Source organism: Micrasema longulum, unplaced genomic scaffold (genome assembly GCF_059751315.1).
Source record: "Micrasema longulum isolate JH-2025_06_02 unplaced genomic scaffold, ASM5975131v1 h1tg000132l, whole genome shotgun sequence".
NCBI lineage: Eukaryota > Metazoa > Arthropoda > Insecta > Trichoptera > Brachycentridae > Micrasema > Micrasema longulum.
Genome location: NW_028277338.1, coordinates 48,727 through 66,899, shown reverse-complemented (window position 1 = coordinate 66,899; position 18,173 = coordinate 48,727). Strand labels below are relative to the sequence as shown.

The 18,173-nt window shown below is 31.4% G+C and overlaps 1 protein-coding gene and 2 non-coding genes across 3 annotated transcripts; all 3 read right to left on the bottom strand.

Moving 5' to 3' along the window:
- Window positions 1–10,893: 10,893 nt before the first annotated feature.
- On the bottom strand, window positions 10,894–10,965 carry TRNAE-CUC (transfer RNA glutamic acid (anticodon CUC)). The gene has a single exon. It is a non-coding gene; the product is annotated as a tRNA-Glu (tRNA).
- Window positions 10,966–13,481: 2,516 nt separating this feature from the next.
- Window positions 13,482–16,897, bottom strand: LOC148284316 (uncharacterized). Its single transcript, XM_088241788.1, has 7 exons — window positions 16,721–16,897; window positions 16,061–16,263; window positions 15,700–15,865; window positions 15,424–15,583; window positions 15,134–15,263; window positions 14,868–15,063; window positions 13,482–13,860 (listed from the first exon to the last, which is right to left on the bottom strand). The coding sequence occupies exons 1-7, from the start codon at window positions 16,806–16,808 to the stop codon at window positions 13,652–13,654; spliced, it is 1,152 nt and encodes a 383-aa protein (XP_088097914.1). The 5' UTR covers window positions 16,809–16,897; the 3' UTR covers window positions 13,482–13,651.
- TRNAG-UCC (transfer RNA glycine (anticodon UCC)) lies at window positions 15,328–15,399 on the bottom strand. Its single transcript has one exon. It is a non-coding gene; the product is annotated as a tRNA-Gly (tRNA).
- Window positions 16,898–18,173: the final 1,276 nt, after the last annotated feature.

The window sequence follows — 18,173 nt, the reverse complement described above, 5'->3', positions numbered from 1 at the left end:
CAGGTCCTAAGACTTTTATATTCTCTTCTCTAAAATCTCTGTTATAATATGTTCTTCTTGAAACACGTTTGAAAATGAATCAAAATATCATTTAAAAGGAAGGCAGGAATTCGTTTCAAAACTTAGATCACTTTGTTAAATCGGAATATAAAATGAGTTTCCCACACTCACAACATTAGATTGAAAACTAAGGGTTGTTCCCCGAATTACAAATTACTTCGGAGAACGAACATTAAATTTCGTTATTCCAAGGTTGTTAAATTATCTCCCACAAACCATTATAACATGGAAGATCTTCAAATGAAAAAAAAGAACTTAAAAAAAATACCTGCTCAATATTTTATGGTGACTGTTAAAAGGTAATAAATAAATGTGTAATATATATAAGCGTGTAAAATAAACCTGTCCGAAAAAAGTGTATACCACCAAAAAGTCTTTAGACTTAGTGGGTAATTAATTATAATATGATACTAAAAATACTTAAATAAAGGCCGTTCTGCAGCACTGAAACTGAAAAAACCAACCGACCCTCAGCCATTTGTACTAAAAAATAAGCTTTTCTATGTAGTTTATGCTGACCTCCAACATAAGCATTAAAAATAGAGACGTACTTAGATATACAGGTAACTTAAAGATAATCTACCTGCTTTTTAGTTTTGATAGGTACGTGAGTTAATTAATCTTAAATTTCGCACATACTGGAATATACACCACGAGGCGAACTAACTTCCGCTCGATTTCTTTAAAGCGTCTTTACCTGAGAGTTGCCATCGAGTCAAAAACACTCATCCAGAATTCTGGTTATTTTTCAGACACACAACTGTATTCTTAATCTGCCCGTACGCGGACAAATAGGGTTGATTGATATGCTACACCCCAGAGATATTTCGAAGTGGACGGAAAAAGTTTTTGTGTCTTACTTTTTGGAGTAGTCCGCCTGGACTTACGTGCACTTCTCTCAGCGATGCTCCAACGTTTCCATAGTTTCAACCCATGCCAACCATCTACACAACACGTGACCACATTGTCGTTCAAAAGTGTACTCCACGCAAATGTTCCTTGAGTTTTGGGAGCAGCTGTTAGTTACTGGGAGCTAGGTAAGCTAGGGTGTTCAACCAATGGGGAAGTTCAGTGCTACGGTAAATTAAATATGAAAAAGGTTTTATATCACGCGGTAAAAATTAGAACATTTAATTGTACTGCGAAGTATCTTGAAAACGATTTTCAGTTTCCGGTAATCCGACTAACCAATCAGCAAAACTCACTGACTAGAACAAACCATCACGCCGTTTCCCCGCAAGGGTAGGCAGAGAGGAAATAACATCATATCACTCTATATTTGCATACAGATCTCGCTTCCTCTACATTCATACATCTTCTTATGCACGCGCGCCAATTATTCCGGCTATTGACATGTCCATATTGTCCATCTTATAATATTTGATGGATTCGGTCATGCCATGTCTTTCTCGGTCTTCCTCTATTTCTGCACCCGTCAACGTTTGCACCGTAAATCTGTTTAGCCGTTATTTCGCTGCCCATTCGCTCTACATGTCCAAACCAACGCAAAGCTCCTTTCTTGATTTTGTCGATAATGCTTCTCTCAGCCTTACATAATGTACGGATATCGACATTTGTGCATCTACGAGAGATCGCATTTCGATAACATACAGCCTACTTTCATCCATGAGTAATTTCAAAACTACAAAATATAAAAAAATCATTGCGCTGATATTACGATACGCATTTTTTTTTAAATTTTGACTTGGTTTGATAGTCTTTTAACAAATAAAAAATAATTAAAAACCACTGAACTTCCTCATTCAAACCCGGCTTTGTAAATAGCTGCCGTTGACGCTAACTCCTCGCGTGCTGGGCTGGGATTGTCTCGATGAAACAGCACCTTTAACATTTTGCAGTGGTCGGGGCTCTGTTATAAATTATAACTAATTCAGTACATATTTCAAGTTGTCGGTAGGTACTTTTTTTTTGTTTTTTATTCCAGTAAAATGGCTACATAGTGCAGAGCCAATTCTTCCATATAAACATTAACATAAAAAATATATATATATTTGCAGCACTTATGGTGGTCTTAGCATATCCCGCCATCGCTCGAACAATGATGAATGGATCCACCCTGCAGTGGCTTGGAGAAGTGCGTTATTAGAGCTTTTCAGGCGTTCCCATAGGCTCCAGGCTTTTTGGCGAAGTAGGGCAGCGAAAATGTTTACCCGTCCAGCTGTTAACATTTCGGAGGCACTGCAATACCTAGGCAGTCCGAATAATTGCCTGTATGAATTATTAAACGTGACCCTTAATTTATTCCATGCTGCTTGCGTATAATTGTTTCTACTTTACTCTTCATATTAATCATATTAGGCTACATAATGCATAAACATCAGCTCTACTGGTCAATTCGAAGCAAGTAAGGGGTGGAGCATATGAAGGATACAGGACAAGAACGAGCTCATTAAAAAATGACAACTTTTACAAGAGAGCAAAAAGAACAATAAAAACGTTATTTGTGGAACACTAGGTAAACATATTTAATAAAATAGGTTTTTTATTAATTAAATATAAATCTTTTCATACAATCGCAGAAAATAAGAAACCAAAACGTCTACTTCATATAAAAGAACTCCTTTCTTGATCTGTCGAAAACAAACTCATTGCAGCAATCGTCAAATTTTTACTTCTTTTTTTTGCCAGCTTTGACTTTACATTTTTTATTATATTATTTCCTAGAAATCATAAGACAGGAATCCACATTTTATTGGTTTTTATATTCAATTTTATTGAATTCGTTCGGGAAAAAAAATGGCATAAATATCTCGCAAATCGAAAAAACGCTCTGAACCCGTTTTAGACGTGTACCCTTTCAATCAACCCTCATACAAATATAATTTTTCAATTTATTTTGTATAAACTTTAATTTCATGTTATTACTTAAATACTCTTTTTTAATGCTCGTATATTAAAGGGGGAAATTTCGAGTATGTAGATGCTTGTTTTTAGATTAAACGAGGACTGAAATGTACACTTTTATGTATATTTAACTTATTTTTTCCCAGAGCAAGTCAGGACCCAAAAACCGACCCCTGTGAGTTGGTACACCTGTTGTACACACTATAAACCATAAAAACTCATTTTAGGATAATCTAAATTATGCACATTTTTATTACGGCAAAAGGTTACCATATGAAATACAAGCAAAACATTGAAAGGAAATATAAGTAACTTTAAAATAAAAACATATGTTCCACATAAATACTCGTACATAATTAATGAAAACACATTAAAATGCGCTACATACAAAACCTATATTTTTTATGGGGTCTTAAATTATTTTATAAGTTATCTCAAAAATTAAAAAGTACCACAAAGTTATCACTTAACCCAGACGGTGACGGATCATTTGCTATACTGTACTGTAGAACCACCTTTACAATCGATGATCTAGGTCCACCGCGACGTCCGTGACAGACTACCCTATACATGCGAACACACCAACCATTTCGCTACGAGCCGGATTTATCTAACCTCGATTTCCTCTTACATGATTTTTATCTGAGAGTATGCGTCGAGTTGAAAATACTCTGGGCCTTACTTATAAACCTGGTAAAAAGTTATGCCTAGGTATAGTGGTAGAAATTTCTATGTCTTCTGTGTGTTGAATTATTTCGTCTCTACAAGTTGCGGAATGTATACAACATACCTACCTCAAAATTTCAAAAAGAAAATAAATAAATAACAAATCAGAAGAATAATCTATACTAATATTAAAAAGCCAAAGTGTATTTGTTTTTTTGTTTGTATGTCCTTCAGGTCTCAAAAAAGCGTCTTATCGACTTGATTTTTTGCACACGGTTATCCGGAGAGACGAAAAGCAAAATAGGGTTCTTATATTTCATCACGAATCTTTAAAATATAATGAAATATAGTAACAAGTAACAATAAGCAACATTGTTTGCAAATGAGTAGGCGATAAAGTTGGATATCAAAAAACATCAACTTGAAATCAATTTTTTAAATGTATATAATTGACTTGCTTTATCTATGGTGAGATTAGTTTGCTTTTCGTTTTAGTTTTGTAGTAAGATTTTGGATTTGTGAACAGAATAACGTTGCTACGTCACCATAGACTAACGGACCATCGTATTTCTTTCATTGAGGTAGTTGGAAGACCAAGCTTCCTTTGATGATAAATGAAAACTCTTATTGATAAAAGACAAAACTAATTTGTTACCTAAATAATTTATCCCTAATAGCACGTGAGCGAAGCCGCGGGTAAAAGCTAGTAATAGGACGAAATAGCGACAATGTTTAGACACTCTTTCACCGTATTATGGATACATATAACAGGAAATTTAACGAAATAGATACATTTACCAAAAATATTAAATTTATCAAAACTGCCATAGGTAATAAATTGTCTTTGTCCGCATCCTCCTCTCCGTTGCTCTCTATCCCTGAACAAATATATGTTTTATAGTGAGAAGATCTTTTAATATAATTATGTATCCCCGTACTGCGGGCCAACTGTTTGTGACACCTGATTTTTATAATCCGAATCATTTCTATTAAACTTATATGTTATTCTTATTTATATATTATGTAGGTGCATATAGTATGCATTTGTGTGTTCGTTTTGAATCAACGTTCGCGTATTGTCAAACCTTATTTTATTGTTGTCATTATATCGTATTTACTGCATTTTGTGGTTACATACTGTATTGTATAGGACTCGTCGCACATTATTCATTCGATGTGTATCAGTTAAATTTTAAATTAAATGCTTTTTTTTTTCAGAATACGGTTTTGAAATTTAACATCATTTAACATCATTTCGTCATTTGAATTTCAACAAAAAGGTTTCTAACTTTTTACTAAGCTCTTTATTGTACCATTTTTAATCCAATTTACAAGTTTTAAACAATTATTTTTTTTCATACTTACGCACCCACACACACGCACCCTCTCCCTCATTTATTCCCACACGCACATGTATCCTCTCCCTCATTCATTCACGCATACACACATTCACATACACATGAATACAAACGTCACACAAATACAATTACTAAACTTCTTTTCTTATATATTAAGTGTCATTATATTTTTTTAATTGGCTTTAGTATTGTTGAGATTTTTCTAATTATTTTGTTTATGTAATAGCTGTAAAAATCCCAAATAAAATAAAATAAATAAATAAATCAAACGCTCTACTGGGCGACTGGGCTGTTCATTAAATGCCGGCATTCAACTAAATGCATAGACCGTTAGTTAAATTAATTAAGATTGCACAACGTTCAACGTGTTAGCTGGTTGAAAGTTAGCTCTTCAGAAACGGCCGAATCAACAACCACTGGGTTAGACGGCGGCACCGATGCTTTGACGTTATGCTCGCAGTCAACGCTCTCTAGGAAACCAGCGCAGCGCCATTGATTTATACAGTCAACGTTTTAATGACGTCATCCGCTGCCCCGTGACCCGTGACGGGCGCTAGGTAACAGTACCGCTTTCCTAGGAAACCATGGCTTTAGGTTAGGATAGGTTCGGTTAAGTTTTTTTTAACAATTATTATTGTTGCATTCAAATAAAAGAGGTTACCAAATGCCGAACGCTCTCAAAGTGGAACGGAAGATCTGCTTATGCCTGTCAATAGTCCGGCTTCTCCTGTATGAGTTTCCACCACCAGATCCTCACACTATAGTCAAAAAAATAGAAGGAACATACCTTATGCAGTCAATATAAGCCTTGGACTTATATAATAATAACCAATAATTTTGTGTTAAAAATATTTTCCTGACTTTATTACGCAAACGTAAAAAAATCGTGAAGCAATCATTTGGTAATTAAGTAAATTAATACCGTTTAATATTACACTAAGGCATATTAATAGAAAGCCGGGTAAAATATTCGACTACCCTGGCAATACTAACAAAATATCCACGAAATTTTATTTAACAATCTGACAGATGGTAAAATAATCGAATTCTTTAATAATACTACTTGTAAATTCGCTTCTTACACGTAAAATGTGACCCTACCGTATTCGTATTCCCTTTTAATCCAAGCAGTATTTTGACACTGACAAACGACACAACACGGCATAATTGAATTTAAATCAACAAATGCGTACTCAGCGACGTCTACAGAGTACCTAAAATCGTAAAACTACTAATTTCTGATTAGTTTAGTCGGCTTCAGTGAGATCCGCGTGCACGGTTTCTGGACTATTATAATTATATACACTAGCCATTATCATGGTCATCGATGAGTTTTTATTGTTATAATAGAAGCATAAATTAAATAAATACTTACTTTTTATTTTTATTACCATATACCTACTTCTTTTTTATTGTTTACTATTATATCAAATTGCATTGTAGTATTGGCAAATACGCATTTCATAGATACATATTTTTATATCTTACTTTTTCGTGATAATATATGCTTGCTTGTTTATTAATTTAACTTAAAAATGTCTTTCTTGCTTACCGTAACACTTTATTTATTGTTTGCTTTACAGAATTTATTTCATAGGCTTATATCTTTGCATTTTTGTTTATATGCTTGCTGTTTTTTCTTGCATACCTTTGTTATTATTGTTTTTTTTTTTACTTTGTAATACTTTTTATTATATCCTTTTTAACTAATTTCACATATTTTTTTCTGTATATTCTGTGTTTATTATTTAGTATGTTAGAATGTATTTAATTTTTATTTTTTGTAAATTGTTGTTATAGTATTGTAGAATACGTTATACTTTATAATACATTATTATACATACCACAATATATGCGCAGTAAAATGAGATGTGAATATTCAAAACCTTCACCTATTTGCTCTCTGACTCAATAGGTGCTCTCTTGTGGCCTATTTTAATACGAATCTCCTGAAATGTAGGAGAGTCAGAAACAAGTTAGATTTGCAAAGACCCTTTGAAGGACTTTTGTTACACAACAAAATGACATTATTATAAAAAACACATTATGAATTTTTGTGTCGGGCTCAAACATATCTTTTTTACACCACAACAGACTTGAAAGCCCAGTTACAATGGCACAGAACACCCAAGCTTTAGAAAAAAAATCATTATCGTAAGTACATTCCAAAATTACAGGGATAAAAAAGATAATTGAGAGAAAAATAATAATGCATAAATTCTTGTTAACATTTTGCTTTTGGCAAAGATTATTATTCTCTTGTAATAATTAATCTGAAAAGGGCCCTTTTAAACTCAAGGGAAACCTTTATCTAAAGGAAAATTGAAAGGGGTTTTAATACTTTCCTTCAATGATTAATAAACACCATTATACTTGTATGTATCAGAGGCGTAACGTACATATCATAAAATGGATAGTTTTAATTATAGAATAATTATTATTGGTGTCCATTTGTTTTTAATGAGAAACCGCACTTCATAAACCTCCATCTTAGACCAGACCAAATCTGGTTAGATGGTAACTAACCGAACTAGAGGACGCGCCATAATGCTCTATGTAATGTTGTATAGATTCCTTGGAAATATGTATGTTTGTGCAAATACAATAAATTGAAATGTAACTGCTTTCTCTGCGAGTTATTCAATTTTTTTACTTGTCTATTTGTCGAATATAATAATCATGAATGTATTGCAATTAAATAAATTGCGTTTATTCACTTGTATAATTCCGTTACAAAAATCTTTTTTCTCATAATTTATTATTATTTTTAATATTTTTTTTTTATTTTTTTATATATATTATAAAGTGATGCCAGCATATATGTTCATTTATATATCTCCATACACATACACACACGTGTGCACCCTTATAAACATTCGTACACATAAACAGATACATACACATTCATACACACATATACATGCATATATACACCCATGTATGTATCTATACACATACCTACAAACATACATATATACACACTCATATACATTCATAGTTGTATTTAATATAAATAATACATTCTGATTTGCATTATTTTTTAATATTAATTTAGCTCTACCGACCGACGCGACGCCGACGTCCTCCATGCAAGTCACCAAAAGAATCATTAAAAAAACAGGAAAATAATGTTTATTTACAGGCGGTGAACGCATTGATTATATTATAAAATTTATCAACATTATTTTTTTTCTGTATGTATATTTTTCTTTGGTATTTTTGTAATCTTTGATAAGTTTGCATAACACAATGAATTTCTCAGAATCGTTTTAGCATAAAAACATTGGTATGTATATTTATTATAAGAAAATCTTTATTCATTGTCACACTTAATTTCTTTGTAGATACTTTATCTCGAAATACAAACGAGTGTACTCGAAGCATTCTTTAGTGGCCATGAACTCTACATAGCATTTAATTATCGTTGATCCCAATCATTCAATGAACACCGTATACAATATTAAAAGTTTACTCAGAAATAGTGTCGTGAACAACAAACTTAAAATACCTGTATTCATTTGAGTTTTACATTTCTTAACAAAGTCAGGGCCGCAATTATGAACTCTATCTTCCCCTGTACATATCGAGACGGTATACTTAACTTCTGTTCTACAGGTGTTCTTTAAACCCTGACACATCCGAAACTACGATGATCAGTATGGGCAAGAAGACATAATGACATATTAAAAAAATATTTAAAACGAAGAAAATTTGTAAAAATAAAATATTAAAAATAACAAACGGTTGCTTACTTCTGCAGGGGAGAAGCGAGGGGGCGCGGCCACGCGATTAACGGTGTGTCAAACTCCCACCTCCCCCCTCCTCGTTTCTCCCCTGCAGAAGTTAGCAACCATTTGTTTTTTTATTTTTTTTATTTTGTATTCGTTCTAAAAAATTATTTTAGTGTGCCAGTATGTATTTTTGCTCATACTGATCATCGTGGTTTCGGATGTGACAGGGTTTAAAGAACACCCTGCATATGTATCTTATGACACCAACCAATGAATGAACCCAATAATTTAGTCCGCTTTTCTTACTTTATTAACATTTAAATAGTTCTCGTTTATATTTTAAATCGGCTTCTGTGATATAAAGTGCCAACTTCAAAGCGATTATAAACTCCAATAAATCCCTATTCAAGCAAAAAAGCTCACTTGACCATGATTTTTATATGACTTTTCATTGCCGTTGGTATAGAATAATATTTTTTAAACAACTTTATTGAAAAAAGTTGTATTGATATAAATTTTATATCTGCATACCTCCTAATATACACAAACACACATCTACACTTACTCATGCAAATACACACATAGACCCTCTTTTGTTGTACCATATGGATGATTTTTATTTAGAAAACTCGCTGGTCTTTAAACCTTATCTTTACTATGTCATTGAATCATTGTTGAGTGTATATTTCTGTTAAATAAATCAAATCAAATATGTAGGTATATTATGTTTTTCATCCCGCAAAGAATAAATAATTAATTTTAAAAGGTACCTATCGAATTCAAATAAAATATTAATAAACTTATTGATAGGTCTTCAACAGATGTGTTCTGAAACCGGTCGGAATGCTAATTTTAATCAGTGATTTTAAACTAAATAAATTTTCAATATAACAGATTTTTTAAAAGTTATACATATAGGTATACATATTTATTTATTTATTTATTGACACTTTATATACATATACAATAAATATACATATAAGGGCGGGCATATTGCCTTAAGGCAATTTCTTCCTACCTACCCAAACCGTTCAGTTTGAGAAAATTATAAATACATGGACATATTGAATCTTACAATTTTATACAAAAATTAAAAGCAAAGATTAACAAAAATAAATATATGTATAAAAAAAAAAATAACACTTTACTATGAAGAGAGGAGAGGGGATGGGAAGGAAAGAAGAAGGATAAAGGAACAATTCAAATATTTATTTATACATACTAAGATTTACTTGTTAGATTTCCTTATACCAAGGAATAACTATACCGGGTTTAACTATTTATACCCAGTGAAAGACAATGGTTATTTATAAAAAATATTTACGACCTAGTATAACTATACTAAGTTTATTCCATAATTTATTTTTTGACCATACCACATTTCTGCATACATTTATGAAAAAGCTGCGTGCACATGTGCAGTTACAAATACTAATACGTTATTTGTATTAGTACTGGTAACAAAACAAAATAAACTAATCAAATGTCAAGCGTAACTTACGAAACCCAAGTCAATCAAAAACTGTAATGATGTTTATTTATTAAAAGTATTGTGATATTTAAGAGTTGAAATTTCATCTAAAAGAACAAACTGTAAATAAACTACATTTTCTGGGTGTCGTGGACTTTAGAAATAGAATATTCAGTGTAAATAATTAAAGGAAAACGATTTGAATGTTGCCTACACCACGCATAAATTGACATTAGTCATAAAAACTATAATTACCTACCGAAATGAAATAAGCCATTGATAAATGTTAAGACCCATATATTTTCATTTAATACATTTAAATATATATTTTAGGTATAAACACTGCAAAGTATAACAAGTATCATTTTCAAAATAAATGCTAAATAAAATTTATCTGAATGAAATGTAAATTGGAAGATCATTTTTACACCCATAAATGATATTTCACTTTAAAATCTTTAAAAAGACAGCATGTTTTCAAAATTGTTTAAATTCGATATAAATGCAATCTATTTTATCTCTGAAAAATGTGACAGGTCGCAGGCTTATTCCATTCGTTATACCACGTTGGATGAAGGTATTAACGTGGTTGTATGGATAGTGGGGTATAAAGTAAAAAAAATACTATCCCATCCTTATTCTATCACTAAGCCTATGCGTAATTTTATACCAGGTTTAAAAGTAAGGCCCATTCTGTATTGTTTTTTCCGACTTTTTTGTTTAAAAAAAATAGCAAAAAATATTCCGGTACCGGGAATCGAACCCGAGCCTCCTGGGTGAGAGCCAGGTATCCTAGCCACTAGACCATACCGGAGATGGCATGCGTGGCAAAATAACATTACTTAAGCAAAATTACATTCTAAAGTAAATCTGGTGTCACAATAGAGAAGTTCAATGCTACGAGAAATCGGAAATAAAAAGTGTTTTCTTATACGCGGTAAAAATTAAAGCATTTGATCGTAAGGCGAAGTTCCTCTTAAATCTATAAAAAAAATCATAAAACGATTTTAATAAAAACGAACTACTTCAAAAATTACGTCACAAGTTCTTCTAAATCATCCAATGATTATTATTACTTTGGATAACGTATATAGCGCCATTTTCGTAAAGTAGTACCTCAAGAGCGCTTTACAAAGTGATAATATAAATAAATACATTTAATTTCAACTTTTTAAATTTGTAATTTAAGTAAAACAATTTAGGTACTTTGTTATTACATCTACGGATTTATTCAAATGATTAAGAGAACAGGTGGGTTTTAACATTTTTCCGAATCATCACTTCACCCTCACAGTTTCGCATTTCCTGGGAAAGCATTCCATGCCATAGGGCCTGCGACCTGCGACCGCAAATGCGCGTTTACCGAATTTAGTGCGCTGTTTGCGTAGAGTTATAATAACTTTTCCTCTCGACGTAGATGTAGGTATCTGATCTAAGCGTAAGACGCCTATCAGCTAGTTCATCTGGAATACAAAGTTCCCTTAGATATTCCGGAGCAGAGTCGTTCAGTGACTTATACATAAGCCAACTGAGTTTGTATCCCACCCCTGAAGAAAACATAGCCAGTATAATTCCCGGAGTGATATGACTGAACTGAGAGATTCCAAAAATGTCTCGCTGCGGCATTCAATACAGACTGTAGGCGAGTGATATGATAAATTTCCGATTTCCGGAAAGTCAACCCCCCAATCAGAACAACTCACTGAAGAAAACTAGTGACGTCACGCGCGGAGTAATTAAAAAAATACTTAACTTTGAAAAATCGTAGTGGTGTCAATACGATACATAAAAATAATATTTTTTAAATTTGCTTAGTTTGATAGTACAATATATTAACAAATATATTTTTTATACCGCTAAACTTCCTCATTTAGTTTACGATAAAATATACCTATTATTTTAAATTTTTTTTTTTTTTATAGATATCGTGTTTTTATGAGTGGTTGGTTGTTTTGTAAGTTACGTTGGAAATAATAACATAACTTACAAAACAACCATACAGTTAATTGTTTAAATTTCTTTGAATAAAATGAGAGATAAACTTTTGTATTCCGTGTTCGTTATATCAATAAATTTTAAGAGGGTCCGATGTCTCGCAGGGCACTCGCTGGCACAGCGCGGGTTTAAACTGTGCAACTCGGTTATAAGCTTAGACTATATCCTGTCTGCGTAATCTATAAATGTGAAAGCAATACAATACAAAAATAATTATGATTTTATTAATTGAATCGGCAATCACTTCGTAACACTCTATTATAAATTATTACAAAACCAGTTTTGTCTCTCCCGAAACTACAGTCGTGTTCTTTGAATATAATAACTTACATGTGTAACACTAATAATAAGTTTTTATTTTATTTATTACTTGTAGGCACCGTATTATGCATTGATACACCTAACGCAGCGTATATCAATAATTTGTTACATAAAGGGAGGTGATCAGCCTTACGCTTCAGGTGCCAATCCAGGGGCAGTAAAATACTGCAGAGTAAAACCACCTTTCGAACAAATATTTACTTTCGACTATGCCAGGAATCGAAACCGGGAACTCAGCACGTAAACGAACGCGCGATTCCCTACACTACGAGACAGACTTATTTTGCTCGATTTCTTTATAGGGATTTTTACCTGAGAGCAGCATCGAGCCGAAAACACTCGTCTAGGGTCCTAGTTCTATTTCACACAGAGGAACTATGTTTGCTTACATCATATTATGTATACCTCTGCACAACTCTCCTCTGTAATATCTAAAAGAAAGATGCATTCCTGGTGAACTAGCTGACAGACTTCTTACGCTTCGATCAGCTACATCTACGGCAATAGGAAAAGTTATTATACATGTACGTAACCAGCGCACTAAATCCGGTGAATGCTTATTTGCGGTCGTAGGTCCTATGGCATAGAATGATCTCCCAGCAGAAGTGTGAATGAGAGTGAGGTGATCTTTAGAAAAAAAATTCAAACCCAAAAGGGCTGTTATTCCAAACGCTCTCGCGGCCGTATTATGTACCTATATAAATACACGAGAAACACTCCTGTTCTCTAAATAATTTGAAAAAATCCGTAGCATGTGATGACAAAATAAATCGTTTTACCAAAAAGTTTTACTTAATTTTCAGATACAATTAAAGTCCGTATTAATAGAATCGCTTTATAGAGCGCCCTTTAGGTATTATATTGCGAAAATGGTGCTATAGACACGGATAATCCTGCGCTATATTTATTTTAATATTTTCTTTAGAACAGGTTTTCGTAGCGAGGAGGACTTTTAAATTAATTTTGGATAAAAAAAGTGTTTGTAGTGTAATACAAAAAAATTAATTAGAGGTGTTTTCGTCATCTTACCACTTTATTCAATAAATGAAAAAAATACAAAAATTGAAGTAAGGTTTTAGTAGACATTTGATTGTTTTCGATATTTTATTATGCTTAATATATTTTTCATTTATATTTCACAGTTACAAAAATTTTATAATATTAGTTTTATTCTACATGTTCATTTAATTTTTTTTTCGTGTTTCTGAAGGTACGCCATAATTATTTTTCGGCTTATTTGGCGAATTTTTCGCTCTTTCTTTTAATAAAAAGATTTCTTTATAGACATCCTTTGCCGTAGAACATTTCTTGCCAGTAGTTGTGGTTTCTTCAGCTGAAATATATTTTTTTCGTTTAAGGCCACTAACACTTTTCGAACCTATTATGCCAACACCTGTAAAAACCGTTATTAATTTTAATCGTATGTTTTTTTTTACTAAAAATACAAGTACTAATCAGACATGATTCCAAATGACACATTTTCATTAATTGCACTTTTGTCTTGGCAAAGGAACTGTCCGGCTAGTAAATTATTTTTATTATTGTTGATTTTAAGCGATGTATGTAACATAATAATATGTTAATTGATTGGCCTGAAAAATTTGTTTGTCAAACATGTCTTTATTTTTTAAAGTTGTTTTTTTTTGTTTTTTTTTTTGTTTTGGTTTGTTTGTGTTTCTTTGTTTGCATGTTTACTTGTGTTTGTTTGTTTTTATTATATTAACATTGTTTATATTTTCGTTCATTGAAAACCCCGTTAGGGTCATATAAGAAATATTATAAGGTCAGAATATCTTATTTTTTCTTTCTTATGTTACACAAAAATATTATGACTGTCCATTATTTATTATAGGAGCAAAAATTCATTAACATTTTTTTGTATACCCACAAACAGGTCATGCCTTTGGGGGATTTTTTTGTTTATTGTTTTTACTATTTTTTTGCTATGTAATTATGCTTTATTTTTTAATTCTCTATTTTATCATTTATGTTTATTGTAAAAAAACTTTTAAAAAAATCTAGTCACACGTTGTCTCATCTGATTAGTGTATTCATCGTGTGCTTTTTTACGTTGATTTTAAATTTGTCTCCAATGTAAGCTTTCAAGTTGTAAGGTAAGTCATTTTAGTGTTTTAGTCCATTGTGATTGTTTTGTTTCTATGTTTATTTGTTTGTAATTTTATTTGTTACTGTGATTGTTTGTGTATTTTTTTTGTTCGACAGTTGGATTACTTGTTTTATCGTTTGTTTTTATTTGCCTAAACTTCCGTAATATATCAATTACTGTATGAACTTACAGGCTTTACGATATATTTGTGAAGTTAAGTGATTAAAAATTAATGTGTATATTATATTTTTTTACATTATCTCTCGCCACATAATTATAATAAATTCTCTTACCATGTTCATTTGAATTTTCCCATGCTTCTTTCACTTCATATCCTGAAGTTGATGGTTTGTGTATATCATTAATATGATTTCCCCTGCTATTTTCAATTTCCAACACATTTTGTCTACCACCGGGAAAATTATTAGAACATATCTCGGAAGCTTTGAAAAAATCAGTTTTCATTCTTTGCTTGGTTATGACTTGGAACTGAAAAATTAATCTTGATTTTATTAGTATTATCAATTTATTTTAAATATTTAAATATGAGTTTTGTTACCTTCCCAAATTCGTTTTGATTATTTTCTACATCTCGCGAATGTGACAACACACTTTGATTCTTGTATCTTTCAATATCCATCTTGTATTTCAAAGTTTGATCGCGAGAGTATTTCAATGCATTTCTTAACCTAAAAAAATATATTAGATTCAAAAGTTAAAAATATAATAATAACCTTAACATAAAAATAACCGTGCGATGGCCGGGAATCGAACCCGGATCAACTGCTTGGAAGGCAACTATGCTGACCATTACACCACCATCGCCCGTTGACAGAGCGACAAATTTACCGTATATATTGTTGTCCATGTTCATATTCTTTCTTTAAATTTTCATTTGATTTTTTAATTTGATTTAACTTTGTTTTAAGCTCTTCTAGAGTAATTTTGTCATTCAATATTTTACTTTCCAGATCTGCATTTTTCGATCTACTCTCTCTTTTCTCTTTGCCTAAAATAACGTTATAATAACTGTATTAACAGAATTGAATTAAATGGAATGGTGTGAATATTAAAAAACATTTTTTTTATTAATGCAATTACATGAAAATGTTAAAATATACAAACATTTTTCACTGTCAACCGTCCCACTTAAAGCTGCAGCCATCTGTCCACGAACATTTAAATTAAAATTTCTGTTTAGTGTGACAGCAATCCCATAGGTGTTTATAAACTCGGCGACAGTATCACAAAACATTTTTTGTTCTTCGTCGGCTTTTTTTTCTAGATCCTCCTTCAGTAAAAAATCATTTATATTTTAACAAAGAAAAATTTTAATTAAAAAATCATAAAATAATGTGGAAAAACAAAATGACTGATTAGAAACATCATATTTGTATTAAATTATTATATTGTTTAAATTATAGTAAAATATTAAATGGGTATAAGTCAGGTATGTCGAATGCAGTAAAGTTTTTTCATTCCCTACCATTTTCTTGTTCAACCTGTCGTGAGATTTAAGAGTTTCTTCGTTAACCTTAGCCCATGACTGAATTTCTATTTTTAATAATTCCAGATCACATTTTTCTTTGTCATACTGATTTTCACAAGCTTTCAATTCCAACTCTAAGTCCTCAATTAGTGTTTTATTATCAGACTTCTCTTTGTCCAATCGAGCTAACTTATCTGTAACTTTAAAACAAGGATAACATATGACCGAGTATGCTTGTAAATCTTTATGTATTTTTTTGCATCACAACATACCAGAAGGGCCAATTACAGTGGTAAGTTACAGCAAAGAACACCCAGGTTCGAGAGAATTCACATTTATTTTTTGTTTTCTCACTGGGAATTGAACCCGAACGTTCTGCGTGTGGGTCAAGTATCTTAGCCATTACACCATGGAGGTCGCCTCATCACATTATAATTATGTGCAGATTTACATGGATAGATTTTCAGAGATCAAGAAAATACTCACAAGGAATAATCGTAGATTTAAGAAGAAAAAAATATAAAGGTACCTTAATTAATTTGCTCTTCATCCATTAGGAACAAACCTTGTATTAAAAGCATGTATTATGATACTTTTTTACCAATTAAACTATGGAATACTTTTCCAAAAGGACGTTCAAAATGTATCCATACTTACGTTCCCTAATCTCTTTTCTTTCTTCCTCAGTCTGCTGTTCATTTCTCAAAATGTTCTCAATGCTACTCAATTCTTTAAAATCATTCATTTTCGATTAGTTACCAACTCATTCCAGGTGAATTATCAAAACACAAATTTATTATCGCTTTACAAGTTAAATTTCTTTAACAGGACTCCTTCAAAGTTATCAGTGGAAAATACAGTGTTGCCAAAAGTGTTAAAGTAGTATTTACTTAAATTTTCTATAGTAGGTACCTACTCTAATTTTGGAAGAATGGGTGCTCTATCTAAATACTACAAATTTTGGTAAAATGTATATGATTTTCATTCACAATATATTTTGGTAAAGAAAAAAACAATGTCATAAAAAAATAATTTATTTTAACAAATTTAAATTACGCATAAAACTTGGCTAAATGCTGAAACGGTGTGAAAAATTGCCATATTAAGTTAATATGAAAACCTTCAGTCTTTCCTCATCACATTATATATTTATATATATATTTTAAATTTTAAATTAATTTTATTTTAATAATTAGTTTAATAATAATGTTAGAACAAAGTTAATAATCCAAAAAATATACATAATATAAATATCAGCTATTTATATCGCTATAGTCATCAAGTAAAATAATTCACATCTGTTTATACGAGTATGTAAAGGGTCTAGTGACTAATCAAAACTAGATTTTTTCAGCTTCTGTTCTAGTATTGGCCAAAATAAAACCACAGCCGAAACCAAAACCACAGCTGAAACAAAAACTTCGGTCAATTTCTAAGGTCTTTCAATACAAACCATGCATTCAAAATGGCTTTGCAAATAATAATTATCTTTACCTATCATTTAAGAGAAAAAAACTTTTCAGAATAGAAAAGGAAAATTACTGGAGTTCTTGTGTAAATATTTTCAAAGTCATAAAATACATATTAAAAAGGAAATTATTTAACTAAAGTACGATGAGGGTAAATAAATTAAATTAAGCATATTTGAAGCGCCGAGAGCGATAGGAGCTTTAGCGAGACTTTACATCAATTTAATTTGAGAATGTAGTTAGATGTAAAAAAAATGCTTTGGTTTAAGCCACACAAACTATAGCGTCAATATTAAAGCTAGAAACTAAATAAACACAAAAATCTGTATGGCTAAATAAAAGTTTCATAAAAAAATTGCACTCTGGAAACACAACCTCCAAATTTGCATGTCTACTTTTCTAAGCTATTTTGCATTGTATTTTGATACATTTCTCAAGCAAATATAGTTAAGGCATGTTTAGCTTCCTTTAAAATCAATAAATTACGATGCAGAACATTTAAAAACATGACAATAGAAATATTATTTGAAGTTATAAACTTAAGAAAAGAAGATGGATTAAACCATTGTCATAAAAGTGTGAAACAGTTTTGCCGTGATGTAAATGACACCTGAAATTCAATGGTTCCATATAAATAAGAT

What these genes read in the sequence shown, in the direction of transcription:
- LOC148284316 (XM_088241788.1), bottom strand. Translation starts at nt 16,808, where the DNA reads ATGAATGATTTTAAAGAATTGAGTAGCATTGAGAACATTTTGAGAAAT. An exon ending in AAGAAAAGAGATTAGGGAAC is followed by an intron (nt 16,264 to 16,720) that starts GTAAGTATGGAT and finishes CTTGTTTTAAAG; the next exon opens with TTACAGATAAGTTAGCTCGA. An exon ending in ATCAAAACGAATTTGGGAAG is followed by an intron (nt 15,064 to 15,133) that starts GTAACAAAACTC and finishes TTAATTTTTCAG; the next exon opens with TTCCAAGTCATAACCAAGCA.